Source organism: Phocoena phocoena, chromosome 15, assembly GCF_963924675.1.
Source record: "Phocoena phocoena chromosome 15, mPhoPho1.1, whole genome shotgun sequence".
Classification (NCBI taxonomy): domain Eukaryota; kingdom Metazoa; phylum Chordata; class Mammalia; order Artiodactyla; family Phocoenidae; genus Phocoena; species Phocoena phocoena.
Window position 1 is genome coordinate 4474122 of NC_089233.1, and position 20097 is coordinate 4494218.

Sequence of the window (20097 nt, forward strand, 5' to 3'; positions counted from 1 at the left end):
AGGAGATGAAAAAAGCCAAGGCCTTTCCCAGGGAAAGATGGAAAGGACATTAAAGAGGGTACAGCTGAGACAACTTCAAGTCACAGAGACCCTCCTGCGTATCAGGGGACACAGCCATAGGCCCCTCCTGTCCAGGAGCCCAGTGGGAGACCAAGGTCAACTGGAGCCTCTGGGAATTCACCTTGGAGCCCCTTGGCACCAGGACTTTAGAGATGCTCCACTCCAGCCGGCTGAATGAACAGAGGATGAGCAAGGGGTATTTCTGCCCCAGGGTTTATTAGCATGGCACCTGGCAAAGCTTAGGCACTCAGTAAACACTAGTTTTCCCTTCCCTTCCTTAGCTACTGAGAGCCAATTCATAAACACAGTGGAAACCGGGAAAAAAGAAAGAAACCAACGCTTAGAAAGTAAGGATCCAGGACTTCCCTGGTGGTGCAGTGGTTAAGAATCCGCCTGCCAGTGCAGGGGGCACGGGTTCGAGCCCTGGTCCGGGAAGATCCCACATGCCACGCAGCAACTAAGCCCGTGTGCCACAAGTACTGAGCCTGCGCTCTAGAGCCCATGACTGCAACTACTGAAGCCCGCGTGCCTAGAGCCCGTGCTCCGCAATAAGAGAAGCCACCGCTCGACACAACTAGAGAAAGCCCACGTGCAGTAACGAAGACCCAACGCAACCAAATAAATAAAAATTTTTTAAAAAGAAGAAAGTATCCATATGTATAAATAAACATATACTGTATTTAAAAGGCAGTAACACTCTTCCCATTCTTATTTCTTCTTTCTCTCGTAATGTGCAACAGCAGGTAGAAAGATCTCGCGAAGGTTGCTCCAAAGCCCACGGGAGTGAATGTTCCGGTAAACCTGGGGCTCTGCTGACGGGGGCCAGGCCACGTGGGGGCAATGCTGGCACCAGGCTCGGGCACCTCTGTACCACTCGTGAGTGGTCTGGTTGGTAGCGGCCAGGTACAGACAGAAGCATAGGTAGCTCCCCAGGAGGAAGCTCAGCACCACAACAAAGCCCAACAGGAAGACAATCCTCGGGAAGGTCAGGAACAGGTACTGGGGGCAAAGAAGAAGCAGCACGTTAGGCAGCGAGGCTGTGACACGAGTCGGGGTCAGGAACCACCGGCCATGGTCACGTCCACATACACTTCAGAACTGCCTTCCCAGCTCCCCCACCTCCATACACATCTGACCCACTGAACACAAAATCAGAACCAAAAACAGCACTGACAAACCTCCCAGGAAGAATTTCATATGGGATAAATTAAGTGTGTGCATTGAAGGAAAAGGGGAAGGACACTCAGGAGATGATGCCAGCTAGCTATTCAGAAAATAAACAGAGAAATGAATGTAGATCGTAGTTCATGCATCAACATAAAGTCCAGACGGACAGAAGAGATCAATCTCTCTCTGAAAACAATACGACCACAGAAATACATGTACAAGGGTATTCACTGTAGCACTGATTTTAATAGCCCCTCTTCCCAAAAGAAACAAGTTAAATGTCCATCCAGGAGGAAGAGTAAAACTCTGGGATAGTCATACTATGGAACAACAAGAAGCCTTTAAATTAGGTCAGTGTCTCTGTACTAATTTGGAAAAGATGTTGGCAATATATTGCCCAACAAGAAAGACAAAATGCAAAAATCACAATGGAATCCTATTTGTGTAAAAACAAAACTAACTCCATGAAAGTGTATGGCCATATAAGTAAACATAGAGAAAAAGCCTGAAATGTACACCAAACTATAAAAGTGATTGTCTCTGGAGAATGAAACTGTTGGGAGGGGAGGGGAATAATTCCCAGTTTATATTTTATTTTTGTCCAAGATGTTTTAAATTTTCTTCTCTCCCGCCCCCGGCTTTGTAGAGATACAATTGGCATGTAACGTTATGAAAGTTTAAGGTGCATGTAATATACAACATAATGATTATATATATTATATAATGAAATGATTACAATAACGTTAGTTAACACATCTGTCACCTCACAGTTACAATTTGTGTGTGTTGAGTACCTTTATGAGCTACTCTCCTGGCAACTTTCAAATGTACAATACAGTATTGTTAATTACAGTCACCATGCTGTACGTTACATTCCCAGGACTTATTCATCTTTCAACTGGAATAACTACCTTCACTTATTTCTCCCACCTCCCCCGACCCCTAAAAGTTCTGGACTACTTGAATTTGTATAAGTTCGTTTTTATGATAGACAAATAATTCTGAAAGAGTTCAATATTTTTGAAAGTTAGCAGAAAAGAAGTAGAGACTTATCAAAACTCCATCAAAACTCCCGATGGGCGAGACTTGCTAACTGAAGTTACAAAGAAAAGAGACAGATTCGATGAGGAAGAATGTCTAAAGCTTTTTAAACAACAAAAAATGAGACACACAAACAGAAAACAAATATAACAAGAATGAACTACCATTATTATCCAAAGACCTCAAATCAAAAGTTATTCTAATATCAAATAGGTAAACAATTAAAGGGCAGAATTCACAAAAAACGATATACCAATGACTGACAGACAAGGAAAGTAATCAAAAGTAATGAAAGAAATGTAATTTGTAAAAAAGGGTAAACCATATTCTGTCAAACTAGAAGCACTTCCCATCCCAGGCATCATCAATGCCTGCTCTTATGCAGTGAAAGGAACACTTACACCCTGCTCTAACCACAGGTTTTAAAAAGCAATTTGATAACATATATAAATATCGGAAGACTTATAAATGTTGTCAGTCTTTGACCCAGTATTTATGTTGTTGGAAATCTATCCTAAAGAAAGTCCTAAATACAAAAACAAAACCATATACACAAGATTACCCATTGCAAAGGGGAAAATGCACTTCACGAGTGGAGGGAACTGGTGGTCACCTCCGTAAACCAATGAATCAACCTGGGCTTCACTGCTCCTATGTCACCTGATGGGATGCACTATGAAATACACATCCCTACCTAGGAAGCATTTTTGCCAAAAACATTTAACTTGAATCTAATCAAGGCTCTAGAACTAACTTCCAGTTTACACTAATATAAAGAAAGAGAAAAATTAGATGACAATTAGGAAAAGAAAAATCTAGAACATGGGACATTTTAAAAGATAACTAGACTACTAAATGTCAATTTAATGAAAAAAAAGCAGGGGCATTATTTTAGAATAAAAGGACATAATATTCAAATGTAATGCATAACTATAAAATGGAATCTGGTTCAAGGAGGTAGAAGAGCTATAAAAGACATACTTGAAACAACGGGGAAATCTGAATATGGACTAGAGAGTATATAGATTTATTATTACTTTTCTTACATGGGATAATAGAATTGTAGATACGTATGAGAATGTTGACATTCTGAAAAAATGCATGCTCAGGTATTTAGGGGTGAAGCAACATCGTCTCCAACTTATTTCTAATAATATGGAGAAATATATACACACGTATAGAAAGAAAACATTAAAATGTTAACAATTTTAAAATCTAGGTGGAAGGTATATGGGTAGTCACTCTGTTATTCTTTTACCTTTTCAGTATGATTACAAATTTACACAATTGGGAAAAAACTTGAGAATAAAAACTACTCAAGGTTAAAACAACAAGGAGGTATCATGACATACCTATGAGAACAGCTGAAGTGAAAATCAGTGATAATGATAAACCTGGCAAAGATGCAGAGAAACCACTTACTCCCCCGTCCCTGGGGAGGAGAATGTAGAAAGGTACAAGCACTCTGCAAAACAGTGTGGTTCTCCTTTTCAAAACTTAAAATGTACTTACCATACAACCCAACAATCACACTGAAGACTTCTTTTCACACAGCAGCTTCTAAACCAATGTTCATAGCAGCCTCGTCAGTGATAGCCAAACACTGGAAATTACCCAAATGTCATTCAAAGGCTAACTCATTAAACAAACTGTGATCCATTCTCACCACGGAAAACTATACGGCAGTAAGAAGGAATGAACTACTGATACATGCAACCACTAGGATGAATCTCAAGGAAACTGTGCTGAGTGAAAAAAACCAATCACAAAATGCTACTGTAGGATTCCATGTATGTAACCATAAATAACATAATAACAAAGATAGAAAACAGATGAGTGGTGGCCGGGCATTAGGGAGGTGGGGAGGAGGATGTGGGTATCAGGGATAACACAGGGAGTCTGTGGTGATGGACAGAAGAGCACCTGAGTTGTGGTGGCAATTACGCAAAGCTACACATGTGACAAACTGCACAGAGCTACACACACAACACAAACGAACACATATATAACTGACACTGTGGACTGTGCCAATGTCAATTTCTTGCTTTTGCGCTGTGGTTGCATAGGGATTCTGGCATGGGGAGAGGAGCTCAGGGGTGCACAGGATTCCTGTAACCTCCTGTAAATCTATCATTATTTTAAAATAAGAGTTAAAAAGAAAGATGCAGGCTTTAGGACTATGCGTGTATTTTATCATATTAAGACAATATCCTTCAATTCCTATTTTCTAAGTGCTTTTATTATAATGGGTATTGAATTTTTTTGACAGGCTTTTCAGCATCTAGAGAAATAATATCATTGTTCCTAATACTTAATAATGCTATATAAGATACTAATCAATTTCCCAATATTGAGCCAACCTTGCATTCATTTAATACGTCCCACTTGCTCATTTTATTTTCTTTGAAACAAAAGGAAAAAAACACTCAAGGAGAATTAGGCAGTTACCTAAAAAAAGACTGCTCGTAAGCCATTTCCCATAAATGAAATAGAAATCTTTTAGCAATCAAATGAGTTTTTAAAGAATGGCTTTGACTTTTACATTATGGTAAATTAATAGGCAAAGAATAGTCTTTTCAGTAAATGATGCTGGGGGACTACCCTGGTGGCACAGTGGTTAAGAGTCCGCCTGCCAACGCAAGGGACACGGGTTCGAGCCCTGGTCTGGGAAGATCCCACATGCCGTGGAGCAACTAAGCTCGTGCACCTAGAGCCCATGCTCTGCAACGAGAAGCCAGCGCAATGAGAAGCCTGTGCACCACAACAAAGAGTAGCCCTCGCTTGCTGCAAATAGAGAAAGCCCGTGTGCAGCAACGAAGACGCAACGCAGCCAAAAATATAAATAAATAAATAAATAAATAAATAAATAAATGATGCTGGAACAACTGGATATCCACAAACTAAAGAATAAAGTTGGGGCTTCCCTGATGGCGCAGTGGTTGAGAGTCCACCTGCTGATGCAGGGGACACGGGTTCGTGCCCTGGTCCGGGAGGATCCCACATGCCGCAGAGCGGCTGGGCCCGTGAGCCATGGCCGCTGAGCCTGCACGTCCGGAGCCTGTGCTCCGCAACGGGAGAGGCCACAACAGTGAGAGGCCCGCGTACCACAAAAAAAAAAAAATAATAATAATTAACTCAAAATGATTAAAGACCTAAATGTAAGAGCTAAAATTATAAAATACTTTAAAGAATATTTAAGTGTAAATCTTCATGACCTTGGGTTAAGCGATGATTTCTTAGCTATGACACTACAGCAAAAGCAACGAAAGAAAAAATGAATTGAACATCAAAATTTAAAACTTCTGTGCTTCAAAGAAAACTACCAAAAAAGTGAAAAGACAACCAACAGAATGGGAGAAAATATTTGCACATCCTGTATCTGATAAGAGTCAAGTGTCCAGAATACAAAAAAGAACTCTTGCAACACAAGAATAAAAGACAACCCAAATAAAAATGAGCTGCTTCTCCCTTAAACTTTCTTCTCCAAAGAAGATATACTAATGGGCAATGAGCACATGAAAAGATGCTCAATATCATTAGTCATTAGGGTAAATGCAAATCAAACCACAGTAAGGTATCACTTCATACCCACTATATGGCTGTAATAAAAAAAAAGATAATAACAAGTATTGTTAAGAATGTGGAGAAATTGGAACCTTCATAGATTGCTGGTGGGAATGTAAATGATGCAAATGTTTTGGAAATCAGTGTGGTGGTTCCTCAAATGATTACAACAGAATGTTATTTAGCCATAAAAAGGAATGAAGCACTGATTCATGCTACAACATGAATGAGCTTTGAACATATTATGCTAAGTGAAAGAAACCAGCTCAAAAGGCTACATATTGTATGATTCCATTTATGTGAAATGACCGGAAAAGGCAAACTCATAAAGACAGAAAGTAAACTGGTGGCTGCCTGGGTCTGGGGAAAAAGGGAATGGGGAGTGACTGCTAATAGATAAGAGTTTCTTTTGCAGATGATGAGATGTTCTGAAATTAGATTGTGGTGATGGTTATGTGGTTCTGTGAATATACTAAAACCACTGAACTGTATACTTTAAAAGGGTGAATTTTATGGTGTGTGAATTATATATTGATTTTTAAAATTTATATATCAATTTTTTTAAAAAGGAATGCCTTCACGTTTTGACTCAGAAAACAAATGCCCTTTTCCCAATTTTTAAACCTTAAGTCAGAAACATACAGCCCACAACATAATTACCTGAATATTAATTACCTGAACAACAAAGACAGTGTCAACCACCTGCAAGTGTCCGAAGTCATTGATGTAAGTCTCCAGGTGCAAGTCCGACACCATCACCAGCTGGACTAGAAACACAGTGCTCACCACAGCCATGGTGGCAGCCGAGGCCGTCAATGTCAAGAGGTAGAAGAGGAAGTACCTGATGTTCCAGGCCCCGATGCAGTTGTTCACCCACACACAGTGATGGTCAAAGCGGTGCACACACCGGTTGCACACACCTGCACAAAAATGGGGGAGCCACAACCCTGCGTTGATCCTTGATGACACCGTGCACTCCTACTGAGAGTTTCACACACTGACACTAGCAGTATGAGCTGGTAGTGTCAATGGCAGCTGCTGTCACCAAGCTTTCAGAACCGAAGGGGACAATACAGTAGCCAATACAGTAGCCACATGTGAGTAATGAGCACTTGAAATGTGGCCTGAAATGTGGCTACAAGAGAAACTTGAAAGAATACTTTGTTGATATTGATAAATTCACAGTTGTTTTTCAGTTACGCATTGCTCCTTTGAGATCAATGTGAATAATGCTGAACTTATTAACTTGGACAGACATAATTTTAAAACTGATGCTTTTGCTTTAAAGTCAAATCAATTCTTCTGATAAAGACGAACCATTATGTCAATATAGACGTGGATATTAAAGAAAAATGCTGGTTTATTTATTTTGGCTGCGTTGGGTCTTCGTTGCTGTGCACGGGCTTTCTCTAGCAGCGGTGAGTGGGGGCTACTCTTCGTTGCGGTGCACGGGCTTCTCATTGCTATGGCTTCTCTTGTTGCAGAGAATGGGCTCTAGGCGTGTGGGCTTCAGTAGCTGTGGCACACGGGCTTAGCTGCTCTGCGGCGTGTGGGATCTTTCTGGACCAGGGCTTGAACCCGTACCCTCTGCATTGGCAGGCAGATTCTTAACCACTGTGCCACCAGGGAAGTCCCAAGAAAAATGATGTTTTGGTACTGATTCAGTCATTGAAAAACTTTTAAGAATGTCTAGAATAGCTTCGGTATGTGAATCAGCTCTTTCAACTGTAAGTTTTATGAAATCTAAATACAGATCAAGAATTTCCAATAAAAATTTAGTGTCAGGTTTCCCTGGTGGTGCAGTGGTTGAGAGTCCACCTGCTGAGGCAGGGGACACGGGTTCGTGCCCCAGACTGGGAAGATTCCACCTGCCGTGGAGCAGCTAGGCCCGTGAGCCATGGCCGCTGAGTTTGCGCGTCTGGAGCCTGTGCTCCGCAGCGGGAAAGACCACAACAGTGAGAGGCCCGCATACCACACACACACAAAAAAAATTAGTATCTATTGATTGAGATGTACTGTAAATGTAAAAACCACAGAATTGCAAGGAATTAGTATGAAAACAGAATATAAAAAAATCCACGAATGATATTTTTATACTGATTACATGTTAAAATGGTATTTTAGATACCTTAAGTGACATATAATTAAAATAAATTTTTCCCATTTATTTTTACTTTTGCAACATGGCTACTAGAAAATTTTAAATCACATCGGTGGCTCACATTATATTTTTGTTGGACAGCACTAATCTAGAATCTTGGCCACTGCCCAGAAGAGTAGGCTCTGCCAGGACTGAAGTCTGCAAACACAACATCCTACAGAAACATCTCTTGAGCAGCAAGCACTGCCATGTGGCAAAGGAAGGGCTGTTTTGCCCAGAGCTGAAGGTTACCCACTACAGGAGAACACAAGACCTCACCTCTAGGTATCTCAAAGAAACCACTATCTAACTATCCCCTACCAACAGAGGCCATCTCATGTCTGGAGGTCAAATGGCCCTGCTTCTAGATTTATGTAACATTCTCTTACAGATGAAGCCCACTTGTCCGCTGTGCGAGGGCAGAGCTGGAGGGGCCAGAACCAGACTTACTGCAGTGCTTGGATCGCGCTGGTTTCCTTAAATCACAAGTAGAACACCTCACGTTCTTTGGGAACATCCCTTCATCAAATTCATACACTTGAAGAAAGAGTAATTCATTTGCTTTTGTTATGGTACCTGAAAAAAGGAAGGACAAGTGTCAGTTTCGAGCAATACAGTGGACCAGATGTTCACACAATCTGTCCTGGCAAAGCACAACTAAAACTGCTGTATTTAATATTCCAAATAATTTATTTTTTAAATTAACAGCTTTGAGATGTAGTTCATAAACCCAATTCACCCGTTTAAAGTGTACCATCCAATGTTTTTGTTTAATTAATTAACTTATTTATTATTTATTTTTGGCTGCATTGGGTCTTCATTGCTGCACACGGGCTTTCTCCAGTTGTGGTGAGTAGGGGCTACTCTTCGTTGAGGTGTGCGGGCTTCTCATTGCGGTGGCTTCTCTTGTAGCAGAGCACAGGCTCTAGGTGCGTGGGCTTCAAGAGTTGTGGCGCATGGGCTCAGTAGTTGTGGCACGTGGGCTCAGTAGTTGCGGCGTGCGGGCTCAGTAGTTGCGGCATGCGGGCTCAGTAGTTGTGGCATGTGGGCTCAGTAGATGTGGCACGGAGGCTCAGTAGTTGTGGCGCACGGGCTCAGTAGTTGTGGCGCGCGGGCTCAGTAGTTGTGGCGCGCGGGCTCAGTAGTTGTGGCGCGGGGGCTCAGTAGTTGTGGCGTGAGGGCTCAGTAGTTGTGGCACGCGGGCTCAGTAGTTGTGGCATGCGGGCTCAGTAGTTGTGGCATGCGGGCTCAGTAGTTGTGGCGCACAGGCTTAGTTTCTCCGTGGCACGTGGGGTCTTCCCAGACCACGGCTCGAACCTGTGTCCCCTGCATTGGCAGGCGGGTTCTTAACCACTGCGCCCACAGGGAAGCCCCCCTTCAGTGGTTTTTATAGTCACAGAGTTGTACAACCACCACTACAATCAACTTTAGAACATTTTCATCACCCCAAAAACAAATCCTTTCAGCAGTCATTCTCCATTTCTCTAATCCCACAACCCCTGGCAACCACTAATCTATTTTCTGTCTCTATGGATTTGCCTTTTTTGGATACTTCATATAAATGGAATCATACAATATGTGGTCTTTTGTATCTGGCTTCTTTCATTGAGCATAATGCTTCCAAGATCCACCCACGTTATAGGATGTATAAGTACTTCATTCCTCCTTATGGTTGAATAACATTCCATCGAATAGGTATATCGCATTTTATTTATCTGTTCATTAATTAATGGACATTTGGTCCTTCAAGGATAGAAAAGATTAAAATAAGGGAATGGGGACTTCCCTGGTGGTGCAGTGGTTAAGAATCCACCTGCCAATGCAGGAGACACGGGTTCGAGCCCTGGTGGGGCAAGATCCCACATGCTGCGGAGTAACTAAGCCCATGCACCACAGCTACTGAGCCTGCACAGCTAAAGCCTGTGCTCTGCAACAAGAGAAGCCACCGCAATGAGAAGCCCGTGCACCACAGCGAAGAGTAGCCCCCGCCTCACCGCAACTAGAGAAAGGCCGCGCGCAGCAACGAAGACCCAACACAGCCAAAAATTTAAAATAAATAAATAAATTTAATTTATTAAAATAAGTGGATGGGAAAAAAAAATACCTAGCAAGTATATATCTAAAAACAGTGTAATAATAAATGAGTATCAGACAAAGGAGACTTGAGAGCAAAGAGTATTACTAGTAACAAAGAGGCTCACTGTATTTTGAAAAAAGATTCAAGAGATAATACTAATTCTAAACTTGAATACATCTAATATGAGTATATATAACTATTATACACACACACACACACACACACACACACACACATATAATAGCTTCAAAATATGTGAAGGAAAAAATCTGTCAAATCTACCAACAGGATGAGATCACATACCTCTCTCAGTAATCAAACAAAAATATTAGTATGAATATAAAAAATCTGAACATAATTAACATCTTGATCTAATGGACTTATATGGTTGCCTGTGCCCAAGGACTAGAAAATATAATACTCTTTTCAAGAACACATGGATCATTTACAGAAACTGACAGCATGCCTGGGCATAATGCAAATATCAGTAACAACTTTAAAAGAAACAGTTTCATATAGACGGCAAGCTCTGTATATAACACAATTAAGTGATAATGTTTAAATAGTTCTAAATAATCTGTGGGACAAAGAAGAAAAACTAGAAACCATTCAAAACTGAAAGATCATGCAAACCCTACATACCAAATTTTCTGCAAAGCCCTTGGAGGGATCACTACTTGTTTGTAGTACTTTCAGTGAGACAGACAGTTGATCTGTCACCATTTTCTATACTAAGAGCCTCAACTTACCAGGGTTTGTTTCACAACTTAGGGCAAAAAAAAACAGGTTTACAATCAGCAGCAGATAAGGCAGAAAAAGGTAATTCAAGGAGAACTCCAGCTCTTGACAGAGGCCAAATATTTCCCAGGTGTATTCAGTATAAACCATTCCTTGCAAGATGAGATGCAGGATAACAAAGGTGTGGTTTCTGAAAGGACACAGGTACATGACTTGTTCACAGGGGCTTCTCTGTGAAAAAATCACCACACTACAGGAGGTGAACCAACGGACAACCACTTCCTTTGGGTTTGAGACAACAGTAAGAATTACATTAGAAATCATGTGAAACATTTCACCTAGTACCTACCACATAGTAAGTACTCAATAAATGTTATCTATTATCATCATCATCTTTGTTGGGAACTGAGGTCTCAGTATCAGTATATATTTCTTTTTACAGAAACGCACGTCAATACTTTCCCATTCTTTAAGTATTGATACTTAAAATTTGATATGTCAAAACCCCAGAGATAAAAGGCAGATTATCTGTCAGTAGAGGTTCTGAACCCAGGACTCTTGATCCCTGCAGCATCCCTCCCTGTATCACGCTGGAAACAAACAAGGAACCTCCTACAGCTAGAGGACAGCAACAGTTAATAATCGAAACAGAAAAGAAGATAATACTTAAACTCTGAAATATAAATACCGTGTATGAAAGAGGTAATGAAGCAATCTTAGCATGGCTCTCCGAAGGCATTCTGGAATTATATACGAAATTATCTGAAATAAAAGAAAAGAGAAAGATTCAGTTTCATTTCTCTTTCTCCCCACTCCTAAACAAATTAGATGCTTCACTTTCAGCCAGCAATATTGGTGATATTAAGGCATGTTTCCGCATGTGAGCAGAGAAGAGATTTAAGTGAGAATAAAGAGGAGGGCTTCCCTCAGCTGCCCTTCCTATGATGTCAACTCCTCCATTTCCATCCTGACCCCAAACAAGGCACTAAGTCAGGGTCTTCAGGCAAAGAGAGGTGAGCAGAGGGGCTGGATCAGGTAATGCTGATGTAAACTGTTAATGTAGCCTTTCCCTGCCTTGGGTTCAATCCTAGGTTCCAGAGTCCACCTCCAGATCACGGAGCATTAGCCCAGGTCCCCCCACCAGGCCAACCCCTTCCCAAGGCTGCTCACCCCAATTCTGCTCACTTTGATCCCTGGAGGAGTGTGGGCAGCCCGATGTTCAGCTTTCTACTCACACTACCCCCAGTTTCACCCATCAGGCCCCTCCAGGCAGACACTGCTCACATCCATGCCCAACTACAGGCATCAACTCTAGAGAAAAACAGCCAACCTTGAGAATGCTATCTTCTCTTAAAGCATCATCAAAAGATTACTTTTGGGACTTCCCTGGTGGTCCAGTGGTAAAGAATCCACCTTCCAATGCAGGGGATGCGGGTTCATTACCTGATCGGGGAACTAACATTCCACATGCCCACGTGCCACAACTATTGAGCACACGAGCCTCAACGAGAGAGCCTGCGTGCTGCAAACTACAGAGCCCACATGCTCTGGAGCTCACGCGCCACGACTAGAGAGAGAAAACCCGCGCACCACAACTAGAGAGAAGTCCGAGCGCCGCAACTAGAAAGAAACCCAAGCACCGGAACGAAGAGATCCCGCATGCCTCAACAAAGATCCTGTGTGCTGCAACTAAGACCCGACACAGCCCCAAAAAAAGGAAAATTAAATAAATTTGTTTAAAAAAGATTACTTTCAACAGTAACAAAACAGAAAGAGAGAGACTTTCGAATATACCGCAAGTGCCATAAATGAAAGGACAAGTGAACGAACGAATAAAAAATGGCATCTCTTTTTTGTTCTGACAGAAAACTGGTGAGCCTTTTAGACTGGTGGTATTCAAAATCCCGTGGTCTCCAACCATCACTGTTACCTGTGCTCCTCTTCTGACCAGGCCTTTAAAGCAATGGGTTTTCGAGCAGATGCAGATCGTAACAACACCAATCAGCATAAAAGCCAAGTAGAACGAGAAGAGAACCAGAAAGTCCATCCTGGGGCTACAAAGGAACAGAGGGAGTGTGACTATTACTGAGGGATACAGTCCAACACATATTCTCAGACATCAATTCCCTAAGTGACTCCAATTCCCTAAGTGACTCCAAGCAGGATTCTTCATCCTTCAAGCACAAATTGTCTTTCAGTGGGGCTTCCCACCTGGTCACCCTTCAAAAGTTTCCTAATCAAACCACTGTGGTCTGCCTTGTGGCATCTCCTGCCTGCAAATCCCAAAATAAGTGGGGAAGAATATGCAAAATGCATCCCCCTTCCCTCCCACAACGATAAATCAGTCTTTTACTCCCCTGAATATAAATATTCACAATGACACTGATATGAAGGTACCCAAAAGAATCTGCTGACATTGCTCTTGGAACAAGCATCCACCAGAGGCAGTCAGGGCCCCCCAGCCAGGATCAGGCATGCTGTCCTATGAAGATCCCTCCAGGACAGTGACCACAACAATCAGGGATCACCCAGGGGGACCAGAGTCAACACACAGGCCTGTATTAAGAAACTGGAAATGGTTAATATTGGCCTTGGCAGATATGGTTCTGGGCAGAACTTCCAATTAAGATAACCAAACTAGAAACTCCTCACGAGATAAGACAGAGGAAACAAAGAGCAGCAATTCTCACGAAGTGATTCAGGGTCCCCAGCCTACATATTTCTTTTGTTTGGATAGTTTTCAGCCGGCAGCTCTGGCATTCCTCCTCCGAACATTCACGGAGAATCCAAACGGCATCTCCTCTTGTTCAGCGGCGTGCGCCCGGCACAACAGGTGGCACCCAAAGCTGCAGGAGACATGGCTCCTCTAGGAAGCTGGATCTGGCTGCGAAGACATCAATTCAACCCTCACATAATATGACAGGCTAGGAGTCAGGGGCGGAATACATTGTGTAAAAGAATTTCGAAGTCAAGGGATGTTGAGACCCCGCAGGATGTACGGGGCTGTAAGATTTCTAGACAAAAAGCTCATTGGGAAGTAATAACCCGGGAGCCTTGGATCTCGGTGTTTATCCCTATACCTGAGGAGCCCACGCTGGGGACCCAACAGAAAAGCATTCCCGATGTTACTCTCCGTCCGAAGATCCCAGCGGGTGGGCCTGGCCGGAGCTTTCCCCGGGAGCCGAAACCGGGATTGGGGGGATGGGAGGTGCAGAAGATCTATGCGCCGGGAGCGGTGGACGTGGGGCTGCAGCTCCATACACAAAGGGGAAGGGCGAGTCAAACAGGGAGACGAAGGGCCCTGTGCCAGCCCAGGTGTCTAACAGCCCAGTGGAGGCGGACTTACCGCCGAGACCAGTCTAACCCCAGCCGCACCTGGTCCGCGCCTCTAGAGCGCGTCCCCAAGACTTCCGGCGGGTCCGTGACGTCATCACGCGACGCCGTCGGCCAGGCCGACTTCCGGCGGAGGTGTGTGCGGACAGCTGGTGGGGCGGGGCTGCGGTTCGTGTTCTGCGCCCCCGGAGTAGTCTTTAGCTTCCCGCCTTGATTCCTCCAGAATGTGGTCAAGTCTGACGGCTGGGAGGTCCAACTTTATAGAGCCGTTGCCAGAAATCTTACAAAGAGACTGTCCCAGGCCTGGTGCGGGCGAGGACGCCGCTGTTGTGAAGCGGACCGAGCCGCCCACCGGCCTGGGTAGAGCCCAGTCATGGCTCGGCTCCCAGCCGAGCAGGGACCCCGGGCGGCCCAGGGCAGGCACACCTAGGGGCTCACACCCTGTGTCTTAGTGGTGGACAGAGTTCGCTTTGCTTTCTGCCAATCACACCGTTGGGACCTGTTTGAACCGTCCTAGTGTCTTTGCTCCTGCTGTCTCAGAACACCTCTGAACATCCTGCCCCTGGGAGCATGACGACTGATTTGACTCCAAACCTAGAGGATAAGAAGGAAGGCTGTTTAATGATAGTTGAACCTGGAGTGAGAAAAGCTGCTTCCAAACATAGCATTGACAAGTCCCCTGTGGGGTGTCCCTTTTACCCTGAACGCCTCCGAATCAGCTGAGACCAGTCTATTCTCGATGCCTCTGAAAACCTGTCTGTAACTGAGCCAGGCCTATCCTTCTTTTGAGGGGAGATGTCTGTGATCTCCAAACGCTGGCATTAAAGCGCTTCTCTTTTGCGGTCTTTGCTACCTACCCAGCTTACAGCTTCTTAATTTTTTTTTTTCCTTCTTAAATAACTTACCAAGCTGGGCACTTTCTGATACATTGTGTGAAAGGCCTTCACGAACTTGTGGACACAGAGTTGAAAAACAAAACCCCCAAATCAAAATGTGATACCACCAGGGAGGACTGTGGTTATGGATGGAGCCTCATCACGTATGCAGAGTGGCTGGACTTCATCAGTGTCTCCAGCTGACTCCTCACCCTGCTGGTTCATTCTGAGCCGGTGGTTAAGTATTTTAATTAGCTTTCCTCACTCATAAATGCCGAATTTTAGTTTTAACCCCATTCATTTTTTTTCTCTGGATGGTTTCATTTGAGCCTAACTTTGATCTTCGTTTGATTACCTGTGGTATTTTGCGCTGGACTGCTTTTCTTTCGTTTCTTAAAATTTATGCAAGTGATACAATGTTGTGTTCTCCTTGTAAAAGAGTCAAACTATACAAAACAAAACCAGAAACCTCCCTTGACCATCACCCCTCCCAAATCTCAGTCCCTCGGCAGGATTAATCACTTATTTAGTGTGTATCTTCCACGACTCTTTTATACATTTATACATATGTACTTATTAAACAAATATGTATTGAGTACACAGTATATGCCAGGCACTGTTTTAGTCACTGGGAGCATAGCAATAAAACAGAAAAATCCCTGAACTTCATAGTTTACATTCTAGATTGTACATACACATTTATAATTTTTTGTTTACCAAAATAGCATTATCTTATACATAATGGCTCTACATCTTGCTTTCCTTTTACTTCCCCCAAAATATGTCTTGGCAATCCTTCCACACCAATACGTATATATTTGCTATATCGTATTTACCTCATTATGTGCAATTCGTTGTTTAGCTGAGCCATAGCTCATCTGCCAGGGTCCCAAACTCTAGTGCCTACAGGGGATATGCAGGTAACAAATCAGTAAAGTGACAAAGTGGAGCAGGTGTGTTTTGTTCTAAGCAGAAGTAGCTATTTATTTACACAGACCAAAGGATTGTTAACTTGAATTCCAGTGTTTTAAGAGTATTTGAAAACCTGGCTTTTTATGACATAAATCAAATTTTTTAATGTTGGCAACTAATTCAAGATTTTAAAACACTATTCAGGCTAAGCACAACATACCTTCAGGACAAATCTAGCCTAAGGGCCACCAGTTTGTGACCTTTAATATAATGGTCCTATTACTAAACATTTAGGTTAATTTCACATTTTGCTATTACAGACTGTGCTGAAGTGAAAATACCTTCATGAACTTCGTTACACACAAGTAGGTGTATTTCTCTAGGACAGCTACAGGAAGTAGAATTTCTGGGCCACAGCATAAATAGGCATTTTAAAATTTAATAAATACTAAATGGCTTTTGCACTACAAATGTCTGAAAGAGCCTGTTTCTCCAAACCCTTGCCAACATTTGATAGATCGGCTTCTGGTTTTTTTTTTTTTCTTTTTGGCCCTGCCATGAGACTTGTGGGACCTTAGTTCCCCGACCAGGGATTGAACCCCAGGCCACAACACTCTGGACCGCCAGGGAATTCCCAGATCAGCTCCTTTAATATGTACGTTCTGATGGGTTAAATGGCGTTTTATTTATTTATTTGCTCACCACACACTTATGTAGCACCTACTGGGTACCAGGTACCGTTCTGTTTAAAATTTTAAAATATTTATCATTTAATCTTTATAGTAACTCTATGAGATAAGTACTATTATTAATATAATACCACTTTTATAGATGAGGAAATGGAGGCATAGAGAAGTTAAATAATTTTCCTTCAGGCCGTAGAGTTAAAAAGTATTAGAGCCATGATTCAAACTCAGGCCATTGGGCTAAAGAATCAGTGTGCTTAACTGCTGTGCTGGGCTGTCTTCACTACAGCTGGCTGGTTTCTAGTGATGTTGAACATCTTGTGTGTTTATTGGCCAATTGTCTATCCTCTATTGTGAACTGCTTACAATTATCCCTTGCCACTTTTATTTGTTTACCATTTTCTTGTTGCATTGTGGTAATTATTTACGTATTTTATGTATTTGTTAGGGAACAGGCTAAGGTGCTTCTCTTAGTTCAGGCTCCCTAAGAGCAAACCCCAAGACAAGGATTTGGTATAAGTAGTTTGTTTGGGGAGAGGTTCCCAAGAAACATGGTGAGGGATTGGGGGAGAAAAAGGAGAGGAAAGCCGGGAAAGCAGATGTTGATGAGTAGAGGGGGGCATGTGGGGCTCAGTCCCACTGGGGATCATCTGAGAGGCTCCACAGAACACACCTCAGGATTGTCCCACGGAGGAACAGCTACTTCTGGGACAGTAACTCCCTAGTCCTTCGGGCCCGCCCACACATAGGCCAGCCCAGCCCCACGTACAGAGGACACCTCAGGCAGACACTCAGGAAGCCATCCATCTCCACGGAGGGCTGTGGGGATACAGGCAGGGCACCTACAGTGTCTGCTCTGCTGTTATAACAGAGAGACCCCAAAACACAATGGTTTTATTAGGAAAGAAGTTTATTTCTTTCGCATGCGATAGTCCAGAGGTAGGTGGACAGTCCAGGCGTGGTAGGCAGTTCCGCTCCAGGAGATCCATGTGATCACACAAAGACCCAGATCCTTCCTATCTTGTTGCTCCACTGCTTGGTAAAAATTTCCAAACCTTCTCTGATTACATCACCCCTCAGGGACTTAGAATTTTTTTTCACAGAGCACCTCAGCCAAAAGAAATATCTAATAATCCCATCTGTTAAATAATTATCTCTGAACAACTTCATAAGTATTTGTGTCCAAACAACTTAGTGCCCCTTGCACACTGCACAGTTTATCAAACTTTAAAAACAGGTTGAAAACCACCATTCTCATTCCTGCTCCACATTCCAGCAGCACTTGCTTTCTAAATCCATCTTCACAAAGATGAGACGTCAGGAATTTCTCCATCTAACGGCTGAAAATGTGAACTAACTCAAGCTAGCATTTCATGTACAACACAGATGTTACTTTGTTTTCTCAAATTTTTAAGATATCCCATAGCATCCCCATGAGTTTGCTGTGGCACCCCCCCCCCCCACCTCCCCGGCACTTTGGGCACAGTATGGAGCCACAGCACTAGGGTGTTGCCCTTACGCCAAGGTCACTACCTTCCAGCCCCTGAGTAGGGGAAAGAAGGAAATGAAAGGCTGTTCACTTTCAAGAATGGAACTTTCCAGTTGCACTTAGCCTTTCCTGCTCAGATCCAATTGGCCAGAACTTAGTCACATGGCCATACCTGTCTGCAAGGGGAGCTGGGAAATGTAGTCTCTGGCTGTACTGCTGTGTGTCTAGCTAACACTTGGAAGGTTGTTACTTCTAAAAGGAAGAAATAGAGAGACATTATTCTCTATCTTATTCTGGATATTAATCCTTTGTCTATGATATCAATTCCAATTATTTTCTCCTACAGATCACATCTCTGTTAACTTTGCTTATGGTGTCTTTGTCATACAGAGATTTTAAATTTGGAAGTACTCACATTTATCAACCTTTTGTTTTGTGGCTTTTGGGTTTTGTTTTGTTTTATTTTGTTTTGTTTTGGCCGCGCCCTGCAGTGGAAGTGTGGAGTCTTAACCACTGGGCCGCCAGGGAAGTACCAAGGGGCTTTTGTTTTTGTATCGTATTCAGCAAGGTATTCTTTATTTCTTTTTTAACTTTTAGGTGTACAGCAAAGCGATTCAGTTAAATGTATACATGTATCTATTCTTTTTCAAATTCTTTTCCCATTTCGGTTGTTACATAATATTGAGCAGAGTTCCCTGTGCTATACATTAGGTCCCTGTTGGTTATCCATTTTAAATATAGCAGTGTGTACATGTCAATCCCAAACTCCCAAAGCGAGGTATTCTCCAATATTACATATACCAAAAATAAAAAGCACACACACTCATACACACAGATATATTCTGCAGTGTTTTCTTCTAGTTGATTTAAACTTTTATCTCGAATTCATCTGGAGTTTCTTCCCCTGATGGCTGAGATCATTTCAGAAGGGAAAGGAAACATTTAAACTGGTAGCCAAGGCATTATGTATCTATATATCTTTCTCCATTTACAATGGAGTTACCTTCCAATAAACCCACTGTAAGTTGAAAATATCGTTAAGTTGAAAATGCATTTAGTACACCTAACGTACCAAACATCATAGCTTAGACTATCCTACCTTAAACGTCCTCAGAACACTTAACATTAACCTACAGTTGAGCAAAATCATCTAACACAAAGCCTATTTTATAATAGTATTGAATATCTCATGTAGTTTATTTAATACTGTAGTGAAAGTGAAAAACAGAATGGTTGTATGGGCACAGTATGGTTTTAAGCGTATGTTGTTTACCCTCGCGATTGTGTGGCCGATTGGGAGCTGCAGCACACTGCCACTGTCCAGCATCACAAGAGAGTGTTGTACCACAATTCGCTAGCCCAGGAAGAGATCAAAATTCAAAATTCGAAGTCTGATTTCTCTTGCACCATCATAAGTCGAACCATTTTAAGTCAGGACTGTTTGTATTAAATTCTCAACTGCCTTACAACTCTCCTTCCTGCTTTTCATGGCAATCTTCTGCACACGTTCCACATGGAACAGTGAACACTGGTGTTTCCTACCCAACGTGTACACCACACACCTCCATGCATACTCTTTGGGTACGACTGAACTACCCCCACCTCTAGGAGTGGGTCTTAATTGGTCTCAGCCAATCAGGGTAATCCTATCCTCCTTATCACAGTAATTTTTCAAAACAAAAGCCAATGTCTGGAATGCATGACCAGCCTCTGGGATGCAGTGAACCAATTAGAATGAAGCTAGGATTCCTTTCCAAAGGTGTCTCCTCTCCCTTAGATTGACTAAAGATATTAAGGAGGAAGCCTGTACCTTCACTTCCCTTAACTCGTAACTATGAGGAAAGACAGCCTGAGGATAAAGCCTACATACTGGAGAGGGCAGACCCAAGAGAGGCGCAGAGAAATGAAGTCAGAGCCCTGATCAAACTCTGCCTGAAGCCCACCCCACATCTGGACCTCCTAGTTAGATGTCCCCTTTATTTTTTTAAACTATGTTGAGTTACATTTTCTGTAAC

The 20097-nt window shown here is 42.7% G+C and overlaps 1 protein-coding gene across 3 annotated transcripts; it reads right to left on the reverse strand.

Moving 5' to 3' along the window:
* Positions 1-718: 718 nt before the first annotated feature.
* Positions 719-14199, reverse strand: ZDHHC4 (zinc finger DHHC-type palmitoyltransferase 4). 3 transcript variants are annotated; one of them, XM_065892839.1, is made up of 8 exons: positions 14134-14199; positions 13478-13671; positions 12718-12841; positions 11476-11549; positions 10799-10977; positions 8423-8548; positions 6508-6752; positions 719-1059 (listed from the first exon to the last, which is right to left on the reverse strand). In XM_065892839.1, exons 3-8 carry the CDS (start codon positions 12832-12834, stop codon positions 769-771), a joined length of 1032 nt encoding a protein of 343 aa, XP_065748911.1. In that variant the 5' UTR covers positions 12835-12841; positions 13478-13671; positions 14134-14199; the 3' UTR covers positions 719-768. The 3 variants fall into 3 exon arrangements, with proteins under 3 accessions (XP_065748911.1, XP_065748913.1, XP_065748910.1); XM_065892841.1 differs by lacking the exons at positions 12718-12841; positions 14134-14199 and having other exon boundaries at positions 11476-11545; positions 13502-13562; XM_065892838.1 differs by lacking the exons at positions 13478-13671; positions 14134-14199 and having other exon boundaries at positions 8375-8548; positions 12718-12834.
* Positions 14200-20097: the final 5898 nt, after the last annotated feature.